The 25,306-nt window shown below is 35.9% G+C and overlaps 1 protein-coding gene across 3 annotated transcripts in view; it reads left to right on the top strand.

The window, feature by feature from the left end:
- Positions 1 to 25,306, top strand: part of LOC128795565 (cadherin-7) — a 72,004-nt gene that overhangs the window by 43,222 nt on the left and 3,476 nt on the right. For 2 of the 3 annotated variants that reach the window (XM_053956433.1, XM_053956452.1), the window contains 5 exons: positions 11,055 to 11,308; positions 15,080 to 15,216; positions 17,138 to 17,259; positions 18,653 to 18,770; positions 20,755 to 21,006. In XM_053956433.1, the coding sequence (XP_053812408.1) occupies positions 11,055 to 11,308; positions 15,080 to 15,216; positions 17,138 to 17,259; positions 18,653 to 18,770; positions 20,755 to 21,006 (883 nt within the window). Of the gene's footprint in view, positions 1 to 11,054; positions 11,309 to 15,079; positions 15,217 to 17,137; positions 17,260 to 18,652; positions 18,771 to 20,754; positions 21,007 to 22,157; positions 22,170 to 25,306 lie in introns of all 3 variants that reach the window. The other variant, XM_053956443.1, reaches the window with a different exon arrangement.

Here is a 25,306-nt window from a genome sequence, read left to right as displayed (position 1 = left end):
ACCTATGTTTCCAAGAAAGGACCTATGTTTGTACTTAATATTATTCCACAACATATTTTTCTTCTTATATATTCTTTAATCTTTGTAAACTATATATTCTTTAATCTTTGTAAACTTCACCTATCAGCTGGGGGGAGCTTTTTTGTCTTGTGTTGTTGGAGTTTTTTTTCCCTTCTCTGATGTATCAGTTTCTTCTTCAAGCAATATAAAGCTTAAGTTATAGTTCTCCTTTGAAAGAAGTTAAGAGTGCAAGATGTTGCAAATCAAAGGGCTAACTCTCTGATGTCCTTAACACCTGTTGAGAGCTGGTAATCATCAAGAGATGTCACAACAAATGAAGTATGTTCACCCTTGAAGTATGTGTAATGTGAATCTTTTTTCAAGGAAAAAAACATCCATCTTAGGCTTCTTACAAAATGTACTTCTGCTTAGTACATTTGAAATACAAGTGATGAAAAGTTAGTAGTCTTTTTGTTCAACAGCCAAATTCAGTGTGGCTCCTTCAGTTTGCTCATTTAAAGTTTTTGGGCAATGATTTGGGAGAAATGTGCCTGTCCTAGATACAGAACATTTACCAGTGCCACAATGAGCAACACTGAATCAGTCAGGATCTTCAGTGATCTAATATAAGAACTAGTGAGTTCATTTCCATTTTTTCTTTTTTTTTTTTTTTTTTTTGTATGATTTTGTAATCATGGTATTTATTCCTCGAATATCCTGATTTCGGTGCTATACAGTGGACCAAATAATTGACATTTATTATTTCTATAATAATTTTAGCTAGGGAGCTGAACTGGACTTTTCAATACTGAATATTTGTCCAGAGAAGTGCTCTATGAAATAGCTGTTAGACTGACCTGATCAAATGGTCTAATCTGTTAATAATTTTTATACCTACATACTTCCATATTTTGACACAAGACTTAAGACTTCTTAAATTGTTAAATTTGACTTGTTAAATTTTCTCTAATTTTCCTACAATTTTTTACTTCTTTTCCTCTGTATGGTAGGTAGTCCTTGGCTAGTGCAAGGTGCCCACCAAACTAGTCTATCATCCCCTTTTCAGCAGGACAGTGTGAGAAAATAAGATGGAGAAAACCTTGTGGTTCAAGATAAGAGCAATTTATGAAAGCAAAACTGAAGGTCACATGCATGCCAAGCAAAACGAAAAAACAGAAGATTTTATTCCTTATGGAGATGCCTGGCCACTTCCTGGGAAGCAGGGCTTCAGTTCAAGTTGCATTTGCTTCAGAAGGCAAAGGTTGTAAATAATGAATGCTCACTCCCCCATTCCAACCCTCGCCTTTCTCTTAGGTTTTATATCTGAGCAGACACCCTGTGGCATGGAATATCTCTTTGGTCCATTTGGGTCTACTGTTCTGGCTGTGCCTCCTCCCAAGATCTTGCCCATCTGTGTGGGAAATGTTGGAGAGACAGAACTGATGCTGTGCCAGCACTGCTTGGCAGTAGCCAGAAACTGGCATATTGTCAATACCTTTCCAGCTACCAATGCAAAGCACAGCACTGTTCTGCTGTGGGGAAAATTGACTGCCCTTCACCCAAACCTGACACATTCTGACATACCCAAAGGTGATTCCTCACAGTGAGGGCCACCCTCAAACCTCAGGATGTCCTTAGCTTTTCATTTTGACTCCAGGGACCCTTGTGCTTTGCCCAGTGCTGAAAGGCCCTCCCTGCCAGCCTTGTTGAGAGCATTGTCTAGGATAGAAGTGAGGAGCTGAGGCACAGTGCCTAACAGGCAACTGCACTGTCTTCTGGACAATAAATTGAATTAAAGACCATTATTAATAACTGCGTATGCAGGTTAAGTAGGTTTCAATCATTGAGCCTTACCTGCCAGATCACTATGGAGTGATCTTTCTCCTTTTCATGCCCTAAAATCAGCTGAGGTATTGAGAAACAGCTCAGCCTCAAAATGCAAGCCTATCCTTTTCAAATTCTGATTATTGATATGCTTAGATGTCACGTCTGTGTACACATCAGGCAGTAAAATGCCAAGGCAAAGACTAATGAAAAGGCACGCTTTGGTTCTAAATGCAAATGGGTGCTTTAGTTTTGTGTACTTCTGCTGCAATTGTACATAAAGCTCAGCAGGCTGGGCATGAAAATCACCGGCAGTAACTGAGCAGCTGAAGGCACTTCTCCATTCATTTTTGTGCTGGGTGTTGGAGAAAGTTTGGCACCTGGTTATCCGAGTTCCACACACAAGCTGAGGATTTTGCATTCTGTTTTTAGAAGTATAACCACTTCAAGACAACTTCGAAAGTTGACTTCCTCACTCAAAACTAACACTTCTTTTAACACATAAGTAGCATTAAATTTTAAAAAAGAGAGTTTTTGTAAGAAAGAAAAGAAAACTGCAGGAAGACAAGTGAGATTTAAGAATTCACCATGTAAAGATAGATCATTATGTTCTTTTTTATTTTTATTCCACAACATTCATTTTATGGAATATTAAAGAAAAATGCCCAGGGATGAGCAAAAATTGCAGGAAACTGATCTGGTTTGAAACAGAGAAACACCAAGTACCATGCTATTAGAATGACAAAAGTGTTACATGGTAAGGTGTATCTCAAGATTACTGATGAACAGATTTGGGTGTGCTTAATTTTTTGTTTTGGATTGTTTTCCATGCCTGTTTGAACAAGTTTCTTCTCTGTACTTCATAACATCACGAGTCAGCAAAAAAAAAAAAAATTGTGTTTTTACTACTAATACTGATTTTCTTTGAAATATATGGAGTGTATTCCTTCCTTTATAACTCTTCTGCCCTTCTATAAACCCAGATATCTCTCTGGCTTGCATAGTTTATTCAGGCTGGATTTTTCTCTAACATTTTTAGAACAGTGCTGTTTTCTGAATAGTAGTGGTAGTTCTACTCATAGTTCTTAGAGCCATGGCAGGACTAGGGATTACTTGTCCCTGAACATGCTAGTACTGTTACTACCTAGTGTCTAATGTCAGTGTAGATTAACTACTAGACTAAACCTCAGCTCAAAATAACATTTTGGCAATAGTCTGGCACTCCTGTAATTACTCTTGTGACCATATGGAAGCAGACAAGGGAAGAATGCTTTCTCTGTGTCTCTATCTACTTGGTCTTTGTCCTTTCCAAGAATAAAGAGTAGGGCTGTACTATACCTTATGCAGCACAACTAAGAAGCACGTGCGCTTCTATCACTGTACAGCTTTTACAGCCGTATGGGCTCTCATATACTCATCGCATCTTATTTTATTTTATCCCAGTTAGGATACTTGAATCATAATTAAATGAATGAAGTAAGTAGTTCATGTATTTCAGGAAGTTGCTTAAGCTCCTTCGAAACAAAAAACCACCACCCCCCACCAAAAAAACCCAAACCCAAATAAACCAATCAAACAAAAACAAATAAACAAAAACCCTCACACACAGCATTTTTAAAATATTTGGGACAAGGACTAATTTTGTCCTGTCATTAATTTATGGCTTACATAATGACAGCAGGTTATGTTTGGGTAGAATTGGTTTTTGTAAGATTAGAGAAGTGAGGCGTTGCGTTGTTTTCCCCAGTCCCGGGCAGCTCTGGAGAGCCCGGCTAAAGGCGCTGTTTCTCAGTGGGACTGGGATGCCGCGTGGCCCGGGCACTGTGGCATTCAGCACACCAGCGGGGGCTGGCCATGCTCCTTGGCCGGCGCTGGGGTGAGGCAGAGAGGTGGAGGCGCACCTTGTCCTCGCAGCTGGCTGGAGAGCTTTTATTGTCACGTGGAGCTGTGATGGAGAACAGCGGCCACTCTCTAGTGCTGCATGGACAAAATGGTGACGGGACCGAGGGCACGTAGGGTTTTAGAGGGGGTGGGCCAATGGGGGCGGAAGCCCCCCTTGCTCAATGGGGACAGACAACGGGGGAGTGACGTGGACTACGGTAACTGATGGGGACACAACAGGGGTGTGTACAGGGTTCCGGGACGAATGGGAATGCAGGGACGGGGTAACAGACACAGAGCTCTCAGGAGTGGACAGGGGGGTGACCACAAGACTGGCATGGTGATGCTCCAATGGTAAGTGACCCGGAGCGAAACACCGCGGGGGGAACATGAGGGTACACAGGGGTACACTGAACCGGCTAACTAACATATATCAGAACCCCTAATCTGAACCCAAACCCGGGATGCAACAGAGAAGCTAAAAGTTCATCTAATGACAGAAGCTAGTATAACAGTTTTGAACCATTTACTTGGTTATTTGCACTAAAAAAAAATAATCTACTGTCTTCGGCAATACATTAACCAATTTCATGTGCAAAACATGTATCCAGCATGTATCTACATGGTATATAAAAGTGTGTAAATCAATTTTAAGCTATTTTCAGCTATTTCATTACCTGAAATAGGATATGAAAAATTCTAGTAGACAAATTTTGACTTTCTTTGTCTTTCTTCTTTCTTCAGAAGTCGTTATAAATAACAAGTGAATGAGACCCATAAGTAGTATTCTCATCTTAAACAAAGGGTGGAAAAGTAGTAGGAAAGCTAATTTTCCTGTAACCTACTATATTCATACAATTTGTTGCCTAGCAGTTTCAAATCCCTGTGGAAATCTTCCTACTTCTTCATTTAATCGCTTTCTCTTTTGTTAAATAATACTAACAAATAAATGAAAAGTTCTCACTTGTCAAATGAAACAGAAGAAATCTTTTTTATTTTTATCCTGTTTGGAGAAGTTCATGCTACAATTCTGATGTTGCAAATAATGTGAGTTTGGCTAATCTCTGCACTCTAGCACAGTCTCTGTGGTAATTCATAAAATAGAACAGAATAGAAGAGAACAGAATCATAAGATAGCATCATTAAGGTTGGAATAGACCTCCAAATTCATCAAGTCCAGTCTTTGATCAAACACCACCATGTCAGTTAAACTACAGTGGCACATCCAGTCATTTCTTAAACACTTCCAGGGATGATGATCCCCATGGCAGTCAGTTTCTATGCTTAAGTACCCTTTCAGTGAAAAACAGTCTTTCTGATGTCCAGCCTGAACCTTCACCTGTCACATCTTGTGGCTGTGTTGTCTTGTACTATCCCTAGTTACCTGGGAGAAGAGGCTGACCCTCACCTCACTACAATCTCTTTTTAGGTAGTTGTAGAAAATAATGTTCCTTCTGAGCCTCCTTTTCTCCAGGCTAAACAACCCCAGTTCCTTCAGACACTCCTTACACAACTTATCATCTAGACCCTTCACCAACTCCATTGCCCTTCTCCCTACACTCCAACACCTCCTGAATACGGGCCCAAAACTTGACCCAGGACTCAAGGTGTGGTCTCACCCATGCCAAGTACAGTGGGGCAGTCACTGCCCTCCAGACACACTGGTTTGATACAAGCCATTGGCCTTCTGAGGCATGTGGGCACACGCTGGCTCATGATCAACATTCCCATGTTCTTTTCTGATGGGCAGTTTTGCAGCCACTCTGCCCCCAGCCTGTAGCACTGCAGGGGTTGTTGTCACTCAGGTGCAGAAGCCTGCACTTTTATTGTTGAAACTCACACAACTGACCTCAGCCCATTGATCCAGCTTGTCCAGATGCCTCTGCAAAGCCTTCCTGCCCTTCAGCAGATCAACATTCCCACCCAGCTTAGTGTTGTCTGCAAACTTACTGAGGTGCACTCGTTCCCCCTGTCCAAATTACTTACAGGTATTAAACAGGACTGGACTGAACACTGAGCCCTGGGGAACACCACTGGTGATTGGATGGCAACTGAATGTAACTACACTCACTACCAGCTCTCTGAGCCTGTCCAGTTTCTAACTCAGTGAAAAGTGCACAGGTCGAAGGCATGGGCTGCCAATTCTAAAGTCAAACTAAACTAGATGTGTAAGTTGCCTTTAAGCTGGATTTAGCAAAACGTCTATCTTATGTGAACTTTTCAGAAAAAAAAGAGTTGTAGAGTTTATGAACAGGAATCAGGCATTTATATTTCTTAGAAGTATCTCAAAATTTTTTCTTCGTTCACACTGTGACTCAGTTCTCCATCTGTAGAGTAGGATCAATTCCTTCCTGTGGTTTCATTTGTAATTTACATACTGCTATCAATGCTCTGTTAGTAAGGACTCAGATAATTTGCATAACTCAATTTCACAGTGCTGAGGGTGTTTGGAGAAAAAGCGTAATTTTTCTGCATATATTGGAGTTTTAAAAAATGTGTCAGATTTTCCTCTGCAGTAGAAACCTTAGAATTGAAGAAATATTTATGGAAGCAAATGATGATTCAGTCACTTAATACAACAGATTTTGAAGGGTCCATGCAAAGCTACGTACAATTTTGAAGCGAATTCTCGTTGATTTTTGACAGAATCAAATTTTAATACACATGAATGGAGTCTTGGCTTTGCTTTCGAAGCAAAGTACATACACAAAACATCATTTCTTGTGGTTTCCAAAGCACTATTCCTAGAAACAGTGTACTAAAAAAAGCATCATTTAGGTACAGATCTCACTTTATCCACAAAGCTGCAGGCTAAAGTTAGACTTCAGTAATATTAATAGCTTAGTAGCAAAATATCTAAAGATAAAAACATGATTCTCTATATCCACCTACACTTTTACCAAATATTTGATACTTAAAGTAGTTATGGTAATTTAATAATAAAAAAAGGCTGCAAGGTATATTTTTTTAATGTATCATATGTGACCTTTTGAAATGTTATGAGACCTGATTCAAACTATTTGGAAGTCTATGGAGAGATTTTCGTGGATTAAAGTGGGGGGAAAAAAAGACCGAAGACCCCTAAATACTCTGTGAAGTAAGGGTTGCAATGTCTTACTGCAGAAAGTGACAAGCATTAAGATTTCCCATGGCAGAGTTCTTACTCACTTTGCCTTCATTTCTACCCTCAATACAAAGCCCCAACACAATACCATTAACAGGTATGCATGTTAAAGAGAAAAAATAATGTTATAAAGTACTTTCTCATGGAAATTGACTGCTAAGAGATTATTTTAAAACCCGAGTTCATTCTAAAAGCAATACTGGCAATTATAAAATGGAGTTGGGAGAAGGAGAGGGTTTATGCATAAGCTTTTGAGTGAAAAGCTATCTTTCCATTACTGTTAACAATTCTTTTTTTTTAGCTATAAATTTTTCTTTCAATTCTATATCAGAGTTTACAATGTAAGAACTTGAAGCTTCCCTGGTTCCTTTGAGAGATTGTGTGCATTTGTTTGATGTACTGCAGTTTTCAATGTAAAACCTCAACTGGGCTTAAAAATGGGATTTTCACCTCTGAAAAGTACATTATTACAAAGTTACCATACAATAAAAATGAACATTATAAAAATGGGCTTTCTGTGAGTTATAACTTTATATCCAGCCTCTCTAAAATAGAAGACTTGTTTTGCAATTTCCTTCAGAGAGGATAAAATTCTTACCCCATAAAAGGAAAAGAAATAAAGACAGGCCTCACAAAAGGAAAGATTATGGATCCTGCATAGGATCTAATCAGATAATAGTAATGCACAGATATTAATGAAGCTGTTAAGCTCTATTCACTGTACTGAAGGACGGGAAGTATATGTTGTCCGTTTAACCTTCACCATTGATATAGTGATTTGCAGTCTGTTAACTTGGAGTTCCATCACTGGAGTCTTGTGCTTTTGTTATAGCAAGAAACAATGAAGGCATGATCCAAAAGCCATTTAAATAATGCTGTCTGTAAAACAGACACCAATGATAATTAGATAAGAAGAAACAGAAAAAGAAAATATTTCAGACCACTTTCTCTGTCTTTCATTAGTGTGTGTAGCATGCAATTTCTTCATTATATTATCTGAGAAATGTTGAAATATTTATGCCAGGTCAAGAGCTCTTGTACATTAATCATATCTTAGATATTTTGCTTGTTTTTCCCAGATTATATTTTGCCTCAAACTCTGATTGATACCTCTGTATTCCCCATAGGATCTGAGGTTGTATACCTCAGAGCAACAGATTGAAGGTGATGACTGTAGCTGTTGTAGACATTGCCACACGTCACAGAAGACAGGCTCTGCTAGAAAGAATTGAATATAACATTATTGCCACTGCAATAAAATCACTTGATACTGTAAAATCCATTTATCCATCCATAATTACCCTCTCCTAAACACTGTCTCCACTGTATATGTACATAGAGTAGATTAAAAAATATATATTTATTTATTTTTCATTAACAAGAATCCTTATCCATTTTGAATGCTGCCAGCAGCATTGGGTACCAGAAGATATCTGAGGGAATCCTGTGGAAGGATTGATGTTGCTGAGAGCAGATGTTTACTTCTTTCAGTTACTGAGATTTCCTTACTAGTGACTGGTGAAAAACAGACATTCACCAGCTGATATCTTTCCTGGAAGAATTTTGCTACAATCACACTAAGGACCATATGGTGGTTTTCTCAGATGTAAGTTAGAGAAGGTTGAACATGCACACTAAGTAAGACTGTTTAGAATATCTATCTACACCATGTTAGTTTTTCATCATTTTCTATGAGGAAATACTTTACTCATGAGTGTATATTTTTGGTGATTTCCCTACTAGTCTAACATTCCTTCATGATAAACATTCATATGAAAAAACACTTTATGATTTCAGGTAATAAAGATCTAAAAGTAGTATCCTTTAATCAAAGGATTAAAGGGAGTGTCTTAAAAATAATTTAAATAGTATTTATTTTTTGTTGTGCAAATTTTATTGTATGTGCAAAATAATTTTGTATTAAAACAAAATTAAAATTTATATATTTTTTTCAATTACATGTATGGTATAAATTTTGTCTATTAAATCAGAAATTTCATAACTCTTTTTACTTTGAAGGACTGTGCTGTTGACATTAGTGTATCAGAAGCTGCTATATTTTCTGCAGTCTCATGATAAATTTCTATGTGTTTGATTAGGTATCACTGTAATCTCAATCATCCAATTTCAACAGATACCATGAGGATAAATTAGCTTTCCATTCTCCACTACACACTTTTGTACATTCTGACTGAAAATATACTGTTTGCAAAAGGGTCAGTGGTTTTGTTTATTGAGGAGGAGTTTTGGTTTTAGTGGTTTTTTTTGGTTTTATTTTTGGTTTTTTTTAGTTCAACAAATGTTAGCCTTTTGCCTTTCACATTTTTTTGGGTTACCATTTCTTTATTTATTAAGCTGGTTTTTTAGGTCATAATTTTTAATTAATAGTTTGCTTTTATTAGATAATACAATGTCTTAAGATGTCTTAAGAGCTTATCCACTCTTTAACCTTACTACTCATATGGTCATATGACTTGCCTAATTGTTATCATCACAGAATGAAGTTGCTGAAGCATTTTTCATCATTCCAACATCACATTGCATTTGCATTATGGCTATGAGGTTGTTTCACAACAGATGCATTGTCCTTTAAATATAAAACCAAGGTGAAAATAAAAAAAAAAAAAACTAATAAACATGCTTTACTAATGAATGCTGACCAGTTGTATCCAGTACAGTGAATAATATCCAGACAAACTTTCTATTTCAGCATATCTGTTTTCCAAGAGCTGTGAATATTGCAGCTTTGATTCAATGCAAGAAGTGCGTGCTTGCATAATATGAGGATCACAAGTATTCCCATTTGGAGAAGCCTTTTGCTGCCACATAGAGTTTGTAGAAGTTCAGTGCCTTTCTGAGTGTGTTGTGCTGCAGTTCCTTTTTCATGTTTAAATCTAGACTGTTTGCAGCTGTATTATCGCATCAACATAATCGCTGACTTTAAGATGCTCATTTGGGATTTATCTGACTGTAACTAGATGGAGAACTTAGGCCCTTGTAGGTCAACAGATGTGTGTTTCACCTCTGCTGCTCCTCTGAGTGAATACTGGAATGTTCTGCAGATACTGGAGGATTAATTTGCAAGCACATCTCAGATCCCTGTGATGTATTCAGTAGCAGAACTGCAGAAAAACATTTTTAATCTGTTTTATACACTTGGAATTATAGTTTGAAGACATAGTTGAGTAACCAGACTGCAGCTTTGGAAGTGCTTCAGTATTTTGCTGCTGCTTTTAAATGATTAAACTTGGAATTACAAAGGAATAGTTAGTTGGATGTTTGGTGCAAGCTGACAAACTAAGATTATAGATACAGGGTAAAAGGTTCTAATATTAACTTGATTTTTTTTTCAGTAATGGCCTTTGTGCTACAATTATTCTTTCTTCAAACAAAATTTTCTTATTTCTGAAGAATCTGAATGTCCTCAGATCCCAGATGTCTTATTTGTTGAGGGGGTAGTTTTTGATTCTAATGCCGTATTTATTCAAAAAGAAACTGTACTTCCATTGAAGAAAATTAAAGCAGAAGGAAGGCAAAAAAAAATTACATGTATTTTGCTTAATAAGCAAAACAAACCAAAACAATCTCCAGACTGCATCTCAGTACAAAATATTGTGATATAAACAGTGTAATTTAAGTCACTGCCACATTTTCTACACAAATTTATAAGAGCTTGGAGAAAAGATTGTTTATTCAATCCAAGTACTATGCAAAAATCAATAAATTCAAAAGAAATTTAAAACAGAAAAGAATCCCACCCACAATTTTCTGAATGAGGTGTTTTCACCTATAAGTAACCTGTAAAGATTATATTGAGTTCTTATATCTCGGTAGTATGTCACACTGTATTTGCCATGAGCTTAGATGAAATATTAATAAGACAAAAATAAGTATTAATTCATTAATGGTGAAAAAATCAGTGAGAATCTGGTCCTCATAGAAGTTACAGAAAGTTTTGCAATTATCTTATAAATTTGTTTCTCTCACAACGTAGAACTATCTTTATCACTTAAGTAATTGCAGAATATTCACTAGTGAGACACTGCAAATAGTGTTTTGACAAAGCTAAAAATTAACCATCAACTGTGGTCAGTCAGTCAAAAGTGATGGTTGTATACAAATGGAAAAGTTATTTTCATTTTATACTTACTGAAAGTTTTAAGCAAAACAGTTTTGCGTCAACATCACTGAATAATAAAATTTCCAAATAATTTTGCCTGTATAGGAGCTGGATTTTGAAGCTAAGACAAGCTATACCTTGAGGATAGAAGCAGCCAATATGCATGTTGACCCTCGTTTCCTGAGTCTGGGACCCTTCAGTGATATGACAACAGTGAAGATAATTGTAGAGGATGTCGATGAGCCACCTGTGTTTACTTCACATCTGTACTCCATGGTGGTGTCTGAAGCAGCAAAGGTTGGCACTATCATTGGAACTGTAGCAGCCCATGATCCAGATGCCTCAAATAGTCCTGTCAGGTAATTGCAAGAGTTCTTAATTATTTATTCAGCCTTTGCATTGAAGTTGTTCATCTTGTGGTGGGAGGGGCTTTGGTTACACTGGAAGTCATTAAAAGTTTTATTCCCTTGCAGAGGGACATTCAGATGTTCTCTGAGTTTGCATGGTTTAACTTTTATAATCTGAACTACAGAACCTCAAAAAAAAAAAAAAAAAAAAAAAAAAAAAAAAAAAAAAAAAAAAAAGTTGAAATCTCTGTGAAACAAAGAAGAGAAGATATAGTTTCAGAATCCCAAAAAAAAGAAATCACCTAAAAATAATGCTCATATTTATTACTCTCTATGCTTGGGAAGAGTCTATTATTATCTATAGCAAGTTATGTTCTCTTAAATCAACCAGGATCAAAAATGATATCTATAATATACATGTATGCGTGAATAATGATTCATAGTCTGTGCGTACTAGGAATCAGAATATAATAGGACATAAATTCCCACAAGGAAACTGAAGTGGAGGTCCCACAGCAGGAAACATTCATAAAAACTCTTCACATGAGAAAAGTTGACAGGATGAGATGCATCCACTTCTAGTCAGAATTATTAAAGGCTTTGGTTTTGTAAATTTTACAGCAGCCAAACATCTTCCATTTGAATGGGAAGAGGTGTGATCACTGGAGATTCATAAACTGTCAAGGCCCTCTTCCTTTGTCTTCAGCGTCTGAAAAACCTTCAAAACTTCCACAATATAATGTCCAAGATCATTAAGAAACCATAACAGAACACAAATTCTCAATCTTATGTTTGCCTGTATCTAAGGTCAGAGCTCAAGGGCAAAGACTCACCACCTTAGCTACACCAGAAATGAGCTACTTGTAATTTTTCCTATGCAGAGTATTAATTCTCAAAGGAACAAGCAAAGAATCTAGAGAGTAATGGTTATAACTTAGGAACTCTATGAATTTAAACACCTGCAGGGGGAGGAACTCATACACAATTAAAAGTTAGTGCTTAGTTTCATTTGTTTTTATTGCTCATTTAGTGCATGCATAGGAAAGATCTTTGTGGGTACTTGTTTTGGTAATGTTAAGTCTTTCATGCATTGAAAATGAACTTGGGAATCAAGTGTAATTTCTAAAGCAGAGATCTTTTGCAAAAGTAAAGCATATGTTTCACTCCTAAAGGTGATGCAAATGTTCTATCTCTTTTGTTATATATTTACAACATATTCAAAATAGTTGATTCCTATAATGTATAAACAAGTCCTAGATGAATGTTTGCCATGGATTTACTTGTGAAATTTATCTTTGCTGTGGCAGTATTTTCTGGCACTGATGTTAGCATCTGGTGTATAATATCTGGTTATCAGAATCATTAAGAATAGGCTTAAACACAATTCCATTAATGCAGGTCATGCTCAGAATGCTTTTGACTTCTTTGTAAAAATAAATATGAGTTTATTGGCCTTGATCTGGTTAATTTTTACAATTCCAGCATAAAAAAAAAATATATCACCTGCTAGCATCTTGAAATTCCTTCTGCATCAAAGTTTCTTGGAATTTGAGGGAGGGGAAAAAAGAAAAGTAGTGAGGATTTATCTATGTGCTTGTGAACCTGCTATGTACATGGTCAAAAGTACTGAAAGATAATATAATTTAAAGCTGTTCTACATATGCTCTGATGCATCAGAGACAGATTCACCTAAAATTGGAATGTGCTAAGGAGGATTATTGCATAAAACTTTTCATGATCTGTTTAAGGATTTTAAATTATTAATCTATAAATAAGTATTCCAACTTCCAAACATTGGATTATATTGATACTGATTAAAAACTAGATTTGTTACAACTCAGAAAATGTTGAAATGACAAGATCAGATGCAGAACCTTGACAATACCAAGGACTAGGGACAATAATAAATGTTTTGAAAACAAGAGGTTATCTCATAAGGACCAAAGAACTATTGATGTTTGAACTAACTTAAATAAAGGATTTAAAACTCCTGCAGCTCAAAGATTTTCAAGTACTATGGCAGCGAGGAATTAAAGGATTAAATATATTTAAATTTTTCTTTTTAGAATTTGGGTATGGATACAATGCTTATAAAGAAGGGAAACTACTTGTTTCCTATTCATAGAATTATTTTTCTCCTTGTTTCGTAAGGAGCTCATCCAATTTATGTAACTTGTTTGCTTTTCCACCCTCTTTTCCTCTCTCCCTCCTTGTCTCCCTCCTTTACTGCTTTCTTCCTCTTTGTATTTCTCACCTCTCCATCTCCTCCTTCTTTTCTCCTTCTTCTCTTTCTCCTCCTTTGACTCTTCAAGTTGCATAATGATAGTCTTAATAATTGGGAAATCTAAGGATTTCTAAGAGAAATCTGGCAGGAGATTGAATCTCAGCTGAGAGGCCTGCCAAGATTGACTACACAGCAGAGGTGACAGGTATAGTCTCATGGGGAAACTTGCCAGCCTCAAAGCAGCTGTAGAACACCGCTGACCAAATAAACAACAGTGCTGGCAAGAAATAAAGTGAAAAATGGCCTACAGTTAAGACAAAATGAAAGAAGAAAAGAAAAAGTGAAAGAGGGAAAGCAGTAATTCACAAAAACTGCTGTTACTGTTGTTGTTATGACTTGTTATTCTCTCTCTCACTGTGACATAATACAGGTAAACAATTCTAATTATGTGACAAGTCTCTGCACTTAGATTATACAGTTAAGAGGAAAAGATAAAAACACAGTAATACAGTAAAGAAGATGTGTATTACAACATAGAACAAACAAATATTTTCATAAGATCATTATGTCTAGGAAGCCACATTTTTAACCGTCTTGCATAATTCTTTCTTTCCACGTTGTTCAAAGAATTTGGTTTATGTTATATCAATAATCTAATATATCATAAGTGTGTCAGTAATTGCAACAATCACACTTGATCCAATTCAGACATTTTAATTCATCCTGAGTGTAGGGAAGTGCTCTGTAGTACATACTCGACCTAAATGAGAGTGCAAGAATCTGACCCAGTTATAAATCTAATGTCAAAAATACTCCAGCTGTAAATCTAAATCTGCCTAATGAGCTGTCCCTTACTCTCAAAAGGGATATAAAAAAATCATCCACAGGTGTTTTGACCTTTTCTCTTATGCTATTTTCAGCTTGCTAAGGAGCTCCTAAGGAGCTCCCCTTCCGAAAACAAATTGGGAGGTAAAGATGTGTTAAGCCAAAGAGTTCAGGGCATGAACCTGTGTTTGTTTAATGACAGTAAAGCACTGTGAGCTGACAGTGATGACATGCAATCCCTTGACCCTAGGCTGTATCATCTTTCCTTTTTCCCCCTTCCCCTGAAGCTCTGGGTGACTCAGGGGCTCTTGTGCTGGCAGTAGAAAACCCTGCACTCAGGCTGCCAGCCCCATGGGATCAGTGCCTGGCTGGTACAGCCTTGTAGCAAATTCCAACTCACCTTTTCCTTAGCTGCCTCTCAGGAGGATGCTATTTGATTAATCCCTGAGTTTGTTTTACAGCATAGAGGAAGAAAGAAAAGACAGAGGAATACTATAACCTCGCTTAAGTGGACACTGTGGGAGTGTAGCCCGCCACTGTCAGCACAAGTCACTGTGTAATTCTCTCACCTTTGCAAATGCCTTTGCTTCACTCAATGCCCCAGGGAAACCGGACTGAGCAATGCTCAAACTAAGGAAACAGCGGAAGCACTTTCCCTCTCATAAGAAATCGTGAAAGATTTTTACATGCTGTAAATGAGCATAAAGTAAAATTTTCTTTCATCCTTTACCTAGGTATTCAATAGATCGAAACACAGATCTGGAGAGATATTTCAATATTGATGCCAACAGTGGAGTCATTACAACTGCCAAATCTTTGGACAGGGAAACTAATGCTGTTCATAATATCACAGTTTTGGCTATGGAAAGTCGTAAGTACACATAGAAAGATTTTTATTGACAGTTTGTGTTTAAAGCTTCAGGCTTGGTTTTGATGAGCTTCATTCAGAGAAATTCTGGCAGTTGCAAACTGTGGCAGATAAAAGTAACATATTGCTTAATGCAAAAGAAATCTATGTGATAATTTAAAAATACAACAGTTTAGGTGTTTGCTCTTTCATTTGCTTTACACCTTGTGTATTCTTTTGTCTTCTGAAAGACAAGTACAAAGGAAGATGAAATATGTTAAGTCAGCAGTCTCACACTCAGTGTCATTACAGGAAAGGTGATATGGAAGATAGGGGAGGGTGGTTACCCCATCTCAGTGAGGGCACTCAGAGTTGATTGCTGTTGGTCAACCACAGCATTCTTAGAAGGTATAAAGAAAAGGGGATGTGAATGCTAATGTGGTTTCATTTTACTGACTCTAAGGTAGAGTTAGGAAATACTACTACTATTGTAGAAGTTAATTTGTATTTGGTGTCTTTTTCTGGTGTAAGATAAAAAGTGTTACAAAATGTAATGCTTCAAGTTGATACAAGAATTCTAATGAAGGTTCAAAAACAAACTTTTTCTGCTTTGAATACATTTTGTGAAGTGCTTTTATATTTGAAGAATTTATATCTTCAAATTTCATCTTCATTACTACTGTGTTGGGCTGTGACAATAAAAAGTTATCAGTTCTCTGGCTTGCTATAGTAAAAATCATCACTTCTTGAGTTGCGTGAGCTTCATTTAATATTTAACCTGAAAGTTAAGATTTATCATTTAGTGTCTCTATGATAATCTATCTTGTATTATAACAAGTAGAATTTTGGTCTGAAAACACAAAATGGAAACCAAAAATTTTCCTATAGCAAAACTGATGAGGAAGACAAGGGGCATACCTGACAGAAAGAAGAGTCTAGGAGCACAAGTGAAAACTTGTCTTGCTTTAATCTATATGCATGCCTATGTGGTTTTCAATAAGCTTAGTTCAGCAGAGGAAAAATTTGGTGTCAAAAAGGCTTACTTCTCTGGTATTTCACATGTGATCTTAAAAGCAACAAAAAAAAAAAACAAACAAACAAAAACAAACAAACAAAAAAAAAACCCGCCTTGTGATTTACATTTGGATGCTTAAAATGTTTATTAAAATGTGGTTGCAATACACTATTAAAAGATAGTTACATATTTGAAGTTTTGTAAAGTTTTTATTTTGTCCTGCTGTAACATTAATATCAACATTTTTGGTAAAAAAGGATTGTAACAGCCCTTTTCCCTGCTCCAAAAGAGAAGCAAAATAAGTATTGCACTCACTGGTGTTGAAGGTTAAAGTATGACATTGGAGACTGAACATACTCATAGTTTAGCTAGTGTATCAGTTTAGGACGTGATTCATATTTAAGGTGTTCAACATGTTAATGACAGTATTGAAATACTTAATTCTGTGTGCACTTTAAATACTTTGGGATTTGCTTCAGAATGCAGCCTTCTCTTCTTTTCTCTTACACATAGCTGATAAAATTCTGGTTTTGACTTCTCAACAGACTGATCCATTTGAAGTTCAGCAAAAAAAAAAGTTTAACCCATAACAATCATGCTATTCCCCATATGAATAGTAATGTTCTGGATAGTTTGGTGATGATTTTACATCATCTTACTTTTATCCTTCCATGTGATTTGATTCAATGCTGTGATTAGTAAGATTTCCAGTTTATCCTGAGAGTAAAATCTTAGGTTAATTGAAGCAGCTGGAGCACATAAATATTGGTCCAGAAGATCAAGACAAGAGCTTCCTTTGTATTTGAGGGAGGGATTATAATTGATTTGACATGCATATCCAAAAGAAGAATGCAAATAAAAAACATAATGACCTTCAGAATAACTTCCAAGGATCTCCTCTTAATTGTTTTATTGGACTTTTTCCTATAGAGAATCCAGCACAGATTGGGAGAGGCTATGTAGCCATCACAATCCTTGACATCAATGACAATGCCCCTGAGTTTGCCATGGAGTATGAGACAACTGTCTGTGAAAATGCTCAGCCTGGTCAGGTGTGTCTTGATAGGTTTTATGTTTATTTTTGCCAGCTAATCAGCCATTCTTTAGGAAAGCCTTCCAGCTTTAAGATAAAGAAAAATCCTCTTATAACAATAAGAATGAGGCCTTGATGAACAATACAAGCAAACAGTAGGAAAGATGCAGGTATAAAAATTATTGGTTGAAAGTAGAGTTAAAATCTCTGGCTTTCTTACTTGTATAACTGATACATTTTACTTAACTCACCTAATTTTGAATTATACTGAGAACACATACTTTCTCCTAAGTTTTGTGGGAAGTGGGAAACAGTAAAACAAAGGTCATTCTGAGACTAAATGTCCACCATTCCAAAAATGACTACATACTTTTAATTCCCTTAGGAAGTGTGGACCTTAAGGACACAGTTTCACAATGTGAATATATTCCTATTTTTTATTTCCATATTTTCAACTACACAAATATCTTCGAAGTAGTCCTAAATCTATCACTTGTTGTTTGTCCTTGGTGTCCCGCATATTTTGCCTTTTCCTCTCTACTTTGGAAGACCTCACAAAATACATGTACTTTCTCAGTCTCTCTTCCCACTTCCAGAAAATGTGTAGATGTTGCACCTGCATAGTTCCCGCATACGTCTAGGAAGACTTTGTGCTTTTGTGCCTTCTCTCAGTGTATTGTTCTTCCTATGGTAGATGTTCATTGCACATTTCAAAATCACCCCATAATTTAAATTCTGATAAAAACCCACTATGATTATTAGCTTGTATTCATGAGAAACACAGACTATGCATGCTCTTATTGTTGTACCTCTCTGTTTTCCCTGTGCTCTGATTAGAATTGGACCAGAGAATTGGAGTTTCCAATTTTTGTGGATTTTAAGCACTGGTGATACTTTCTTTAGAGGTAGATTTTGACAGCATTTTAGAAAATGAAATTTTAAAAAATGTTAGGAATGAAACTCCAGAAAACAATAATAATAGACTTATGATGTGCCTTTCTGTTTTCCATTATATTAAAAAAAAAAAAAAAGTACATGAATTCAAATGCTCAAAAACATCATGGTTTCCTTGTGAAGGTTTACAACATTGATTGCAGCCACTGATAACTACACTAAGAACCATCCAGAAGACACACTTCTTCCATTGCTATGTAGTTTATTATTCCAAGCTCTGGTGAATGGCAGGACCTAACTTTCTCCCAGAGCCGGCACAGCATTGCTTTGGCCAATAAATTTGGTACCGGTAGAGTTGAGTCAAACATTAATAGACTCTACATCCTTAGGAGATTAGAAAACCAAAATTCAAGATGATTAGAATTTGAGGGAGGGTTGATATTTTGGTAGGTAACAAAGGGGTTATGTAATGTACATGTACATACGCTTCAATGAAACCCTGATGTATCTCAAAACAGGTGATCCAAAAAATTAGTGCAATTGATAAGGATGACCCACCAAACGGCCATCAGTTCTACTTCAGTTTAACAGCAGAGGCAGCAAATAACCACAATTTTACATTGCAGGACAACAAAGGTAAGAAAATTTTGATTTGGTAAATATTCACCAATAGTACCTTCCATTTTCAATGCAGCATGCTTATTATGACCTACATAAACTTCTGTTCTGGTAAGGATATAAACTACAATCAGCCTGCCAAATAATTTTATCTGTAGACTATTTGTCAAAAGAATTAAGCTGTTGTTTGAATCATATAAAGCCTTGAGCCAAACAGAGCAGCATCAAATCTTTAAATCTTTCCTTTTTTTCTTATTTCCCATCAGTCACTCTTCACATTTTTTGCATGTATTTATAAGTTTTTATCTAAATTAGATTTTACCTTGGAGCAGTGACTGAAATATGTCCAGGAATTCATGTCTTATTACTATAACTCAGGGCATAAAAATGAGCACATGATAGATGGAGATGTTTTGTGATTTGTGGGGCTTTTGTTTGGTTTTTAGAAAAACGTATATTTTCAGTAACTAAGTATATCCCCTTTTGAAAAATGCTTTTGATAATGAAAATATTTGCACAGATGTCTTATGACTGTTTCCTCAAAGACTCCCACTGACATCCCATTTCTGTTAGTTAAAATATCTGAGAACACACTCTAATTACTGCCCTCATTAGTTGCACTGCACAGTACAGCAGCTGGGCACGTGTCAGGCAGTTTAGCTATTAGCTGTAGCAAACAGAACTAAATAGACAGGGTATTGCTCTTGCATTGCTCTTTTATGGATCAGTACTTGGCCAGAGCTACAAAGTCATCCTATTAGTAAAACAGGAAAAACAAACATGGACACTGAAGGACACTCTTTGTACAGACTTTGAATAATATTCAGTAAGTGTGACCTAATAAAATTCTTTCACCTAAGTCTTCCTTGCCTTACCTTACATATAGTTAATGAAATGCAGTTTAAAACTGAAGTCTCAAATAGTAGCAATGATCAAAATAATAAAAGTGCATTAGAATAGGACTGTTCAGAAATCTGACTTAATGAAAACTTTAAAGTAGTTAATGAAAAGAGACACTCTTCCAGAGAACTTGTAATTTGATAAAAGTCATACTAGACTTTTGTAATGCCTGTAAAATCAGTGGAAGTACAAGACACAGCAGCAGCTGCATTATTCAACATTAGTTAATTTTATGCATCTCTCGTGTGATATCAAGAGATGTTCACATATTTTGACAGATAGATCATAATAGATGACATAATAAGATAACTTTACTGGCTACCAATATGTCCGCCTATGGATAGCTTGGTAAGTAGATAGATGAGACAGACCAGCAGAATGAACAACCTGGGGAATGTAACTCCCTGCCTCTCAGGAGCTCTCAATCTGTGTTGTACACAGTGAGTTTTTCACGTATCTTATTGAACATACAGGCTTCTTAATCACACAACTCAGATCAGTGTCAAACTATACATTTTAGACTAATTATAATAGCCATCTTGAATCTCAGAAGAGTCTGAAAACAACAGCATTTCTTTGTTGCATGCACAATTCCCTTGTTTGTGCACGGACTGGAATTTTTTTGCATTAAAAAAGTATTTCATTGATCTTCAGAACCTATTCTCCTATTAATATGATCATTGCTTCCATTAATATGATATCTATATCTGTAAATAGTAGAAATAGTTGCTTGTAAATTAGCTGGAAACATGTATTTAGATACCTAATCTGATCACTGAAGGATATTTTTTTTTTTTATCATGATCTCATCTTCAACTGTATATCCAGATTGTTAAAATGTAAGCTTAGCTGAAAACAAATGGACCTCTGCATTTTTGAAATATTCTTTTGTTGAAAATAGAAATTTTCTTGTTTAGTTGCATGTGATTTTTTGGTTGATCTTACCTCTGTAGCTTCAAAGTATATGACTGGGTAAGGTAAACTTGTTGAAATTATATAAATGTTTTTATAAAGTCTTTAAGTAGAAGGCTATACTATTTATAGGCTTGTGTTTTAGAAAAGTCACATATTTTATAATTTATCTTTTTATTCCTTTGTCTAGATAATACTGCGACAGTGTTAACCAAAAGAAATGGGTTTCGAAGACAGGAACAGTCTGTTTTCTACTTGCCAATATTCATAGTGGACAGTGGATCACCTTCACTTAGTAGCACTAATACTCTCACCATCAGGGTCTGTGATTGTGATGCAGATGGTATTGCTCAGACATGCAATGCAGAAGCATATATCTTGCCTGCAGGACTCAGCACTGGAGCCTTGATAGCAATATTGGCTTGTGTCTTGACACTGCTAGGTATGTCTTCTTTCTCTTACCCTTATTTTCCATTCAATGTATCATGGCAAAAGATACATTCATATAAGCTTCAACATTCCCCTCTGCCTTGATTTCTGTGGACAGGCACAGATAATATTCAAGAAAGAACAGCATTTTGTATCATTAGCACAAAAAACCCTTTAGATTGGGATTATCAATTTAGATACTTTGTTTCTATATCAAGCTGCCTCCAGACAGATATAAGAAATAAGAGTAAAAGAAAAAAATATTACTTGCATCAAATGCAATATTTAAGAAATAGACAATGCAGTTTATGGAAGCATTTGGTTTAACATACTCACCATATAACCAGTAGCAGTGTGTCCCTTTTCCACAGTCATAACTGTTTTTAAACATTTACTGATTTGCATAGAACAAAAGATATTCAGAAAATACAACAGATGCAATTTACTCATGAGAATCATAATTAATTGACATCATTTGTAGAGTGATCTTTTGTTACTTCTGCAAATGGTAGCACAGCCGGATTTTATGTTGAGCAGTGAAACTGCAACTAGATAAAAGGCAGTGGAAAAGAGTGGAATAGTGTCAACATCCTAGTTTGCCTAGCATTTCTCCTGTAATACCTAGTCATTAAACAGTAAATGGGAGAGTAAAGGGTCAAATCAAGAAATAAAGATGAAGGATAAGGTGAGCAAAATGAAGTTTTGGTTTTTGTCTGAAAATTCTTATGTTAACAGGGTACCCGCTTCAGCACACAAGAATTTTCATCAGTGTTGCAATCAATTAAAAAAATTTTCTATTCCCTATCTGTACATACCAGCCTAAGGAAAGGGAGAAGATCACAATCTTCTTATGTTGCTATAATCCCAGTGGTGTGTTATCTGCCACTGTTATCAAAGCAATTTGCATAGGTCAAATCAAGAGACTTGTGTCCAAACTTCTATCCATGACAGTATTTCCACCATGAACAGATATGTCTTCTTTTGCACTTTGATTCATGTCGCTGGAAACCATTAGAAAGAAATGTTGCTTCTGCTAAAATATTTCTAAAGGACTCCAAAATGAAAAACCTGTTGCATACTTTTTTTACAGCGTAATAAAGATCACTATCTCTGCAACCAACTTACTCAGTAGCTATATATATATAGGAAATGGCATTTCTAAAGTTTTCCATCTCCGTGACATAAAAAATCTAACACCATAAGACTTTATTCTCACTCAACACATGGTAGTTAGGCCTAGGTTTAAGAAATGGAAGGGAATTATTGCCAAAAGTTTTAATGAACATTTTTTAAATACCATTTTTCTAGTAGCATTCCTAGCCAATTTATGTACACAAATGAACTTTATTTGGACATGAAGCTAAATGTTAGAGTTCAAAAAGATATAAAAATATTCTCTTATATCAACTGGCATTAGTATCAATGAAAAAACACCCACTTTAAACTTTAGTCCAATATACTTAGGAATAAAAGTCCTGTAACCATAGCGATTCATTTGATCCCAAAAGAAAATCTCACAATTTTTGTTATACGTGAAAAGCTAGTTTCTGAAGATTACATAGGAAACTGCTGTAGGTACCATGCAGCTTGGTCTGGTCATAAACTTTTCTTAAATAGAAGCAGTTGGATTTCAAGAAGATCACTGAATGGCACCAAATAACTTGCTTATTCTACTCAGTACATCAGGAGTCAAAATACAACCAATAAACCAACAAACTTGAGCTTTTATTCCAGTTATTTTTAAAGAGTTCTGAACAAAGGTTTGGTAAAAAAATCTTGTATATTACCACCTCACCACCGATTTTATTTGTCAAAAATATTGGTTTTCCAAAGTCATCAGGCTGAAGGCATCAACATTGTTTATCCATAAAGACATTTGTATATGCCACCATCATTTCTAGTCTAAATTATTCCTTTTGAGTACAGTTCAAAGCTGCAGGAACAGGTTAGGCTGTGTTTGTATGATAACCCTGGCTTTGAGTGCTGCATTTTGGTATCGTATCCCATTTTAGTCTCGGCCACATGCCAGTGTCCACAAGGAAGAGGTACCTAAGCATCCCAGATGCCCAATGCAACCCAGTTCCTTGCCTGGTCCCAGAGCCTTTCTTCTTCTCTCATTTGCTCCTAGAATATGTTTTCTGGGACCAGCTGCATGGTGGTATTTTTAGGAATTTACTTTTGCCCTTTTGTTCTTTGCATTTGTTCCTCAAAAAAATGCTGAAGATCTACTAGTACAGCATAAAAAACAGGCTTCAGCTTTTGGCAAATGGTTCCATGACTGGAACAAGGGATGCACATTTTTGGGTAAGACTTTATCAGTGAAAAGGGGATACGGTCTACTGAATCAATATCTTTTCCTAACCCAAGATTAACACGCAGTGCAAATTCAGTCGCATTAATCAATGTAATCTCAATGTTGGTGCCAGTTGTAAAGCAGAGAAAGCATGAAATTTGCATAGATGGAATGAATACATGCATTCTGGCACCAGGGTCCTGAATTCTCAACCAGGTCTTACTTTCTTAAAGTTAGTATGATATGCTTTTTGATCTTGCCCCATACATCCCTATGGCTGATTTATAACCATTTGTCTTTACCAAGACCCGGATTGTCTCAGTGGGATTTCTTAGTGTTACTACTTTTACTTAAGCGACCAATAAGTTTTAGATAAGCACAATGTTTTCACTGACTTTAAAAAGAAGAACATTATTAAATTACACTCTTTTATGCTAATTGTATATAACAGAGTATAGACTATTTTTCAAAACAAAAATAATTTTTAAAAGCTAAAAATATTTAAAAACAAAATCTCTTTCTATCTTCAGACTGACTGATGGAGATTAAATTGTAAATTTTATTTCACAAGAAAATTCCAGTACTTTTTTAATTACTCAAAACAGCTTTCCAATTATGCAGTAAGGCTAAGTTTCACAGAAAGAAAAAAATCTAAAAAATCATAAAAAGCATATGAAAAGGCAGTTTGATTAATTTTGAACTACACATAATTTTGAGGAAAGCAAGTGAAATTTTTTTAACTTTTCTGAAAATTATATGGTAATTTAATTCAAGGTAATTTGTTTTTCAGTTAGCATCTTCCAGAAGCAGTAATTGCTTTTGTAACAACTGTTCAGCATAAAATGTCTACATAAAATCACACAAACAGAATATTCACCTGCAGATAATGTCATCACATTTGAGAGGTTAAGTACTTTATTTGTACTGATGCAATGGAAAGCTATATTGGCATAATACTTTTTCATAATTTTTGTCTTCTATACCTCAGAATGTAATATATTTGTGTCCCCTATTTTCTTAGGAAGGCTGAAGAAAGCTTCCTATGGTGTGGCACTAGAGTTTACAAGGATAATATGTTAATAGAACTTGAAAATACAGCTTTAAATAATTTTTTTTTCAGGTGAAAGACATCAAATTTGTTATCTTTATCAAAATACCTGCAAAACCCAAATTAAATCAGAACACATAACTGATTTGTAAACAAGAAGAAGCAGTTCTAGTCATAAGAATTCTATTCTCTAAATAGGTATAATGTGTACAGGATGTGACTATGTAATATGTGTAGGGTTTGGCCTTGCAGTTTTAAAAGTGATAAATGTGTAACTGGGGGAAAACATTTAAACCCAAAGCAGCACTTCTAGAAGATGGTTGAATATGAAATGCAGCAGCTGTTTTCTGAAAGTTAGGGAGCTGATTAGGGTCACTCTGTGTGGGCATTTAAAGGTCACAGTCACTTTGCAAATATCAGGCCAAACTGATTAAACAACAGGTATAGGTGAAGCTTGTTAAGTGGGAATTAAATTCAAGTTTCCTGAGTCTTGGCCTCTGTAATCCCCAAACCTGATTTGACTGTACTGGCAACTGCAAGGTAAAGTTAATAGGTTATTAGTGTGCTGCTTAGATGGCTGGGGATCTCTAATCATCAGCTTTATGAATCATGACACACCTAAGGCATAAACCAGTGTGCAGATCTGCTCGCAGCTGATGTGGTTTATTGCTATAGTAAATTCCTGGCTTAGGGGTGTAGTGTATACAATTCATGGTAATGCTTGTGATTTAGCTCTGCGCCTTTCTGTATAGCTCTGCATGTAGTCTTCTCCCTCAGGGCCTCTCATGACTTTATGACTTCCTTACAATTTTGTTGCATTTGCCTTGAGTACAAAAGGAAAAATTAATACTAAACCAGAGAAATATGTTCAGGTGAACTAAACCTGACTAATTACCAGATCATACCAAATTGGAAAATTCATGGTAATTCCAGAAAGCATACTGAAAAGTGGCAAAGCAAAAATCCTCTCTT

This window comes from Vidua chalybeata, chromosome 1 (assembly GCF_026979565.1).
Source record: "Vidua chalybeata isolate OUT-0048 chromosome 1, bVidCha1 merged haplotype, whole genome shotgun sequence".
NCBI classification, from domain to species: Eukaryota; Metazoa; Chordata; class Aves; order Passeriformes; family Viduidae; genus Vidua; species Vidua chalybeata.
The sequence above is the reverse complement of the archived record's forward strand: the minus strand, read 5'-3'. Positions and strand labels throughout refer to the sequence as shown.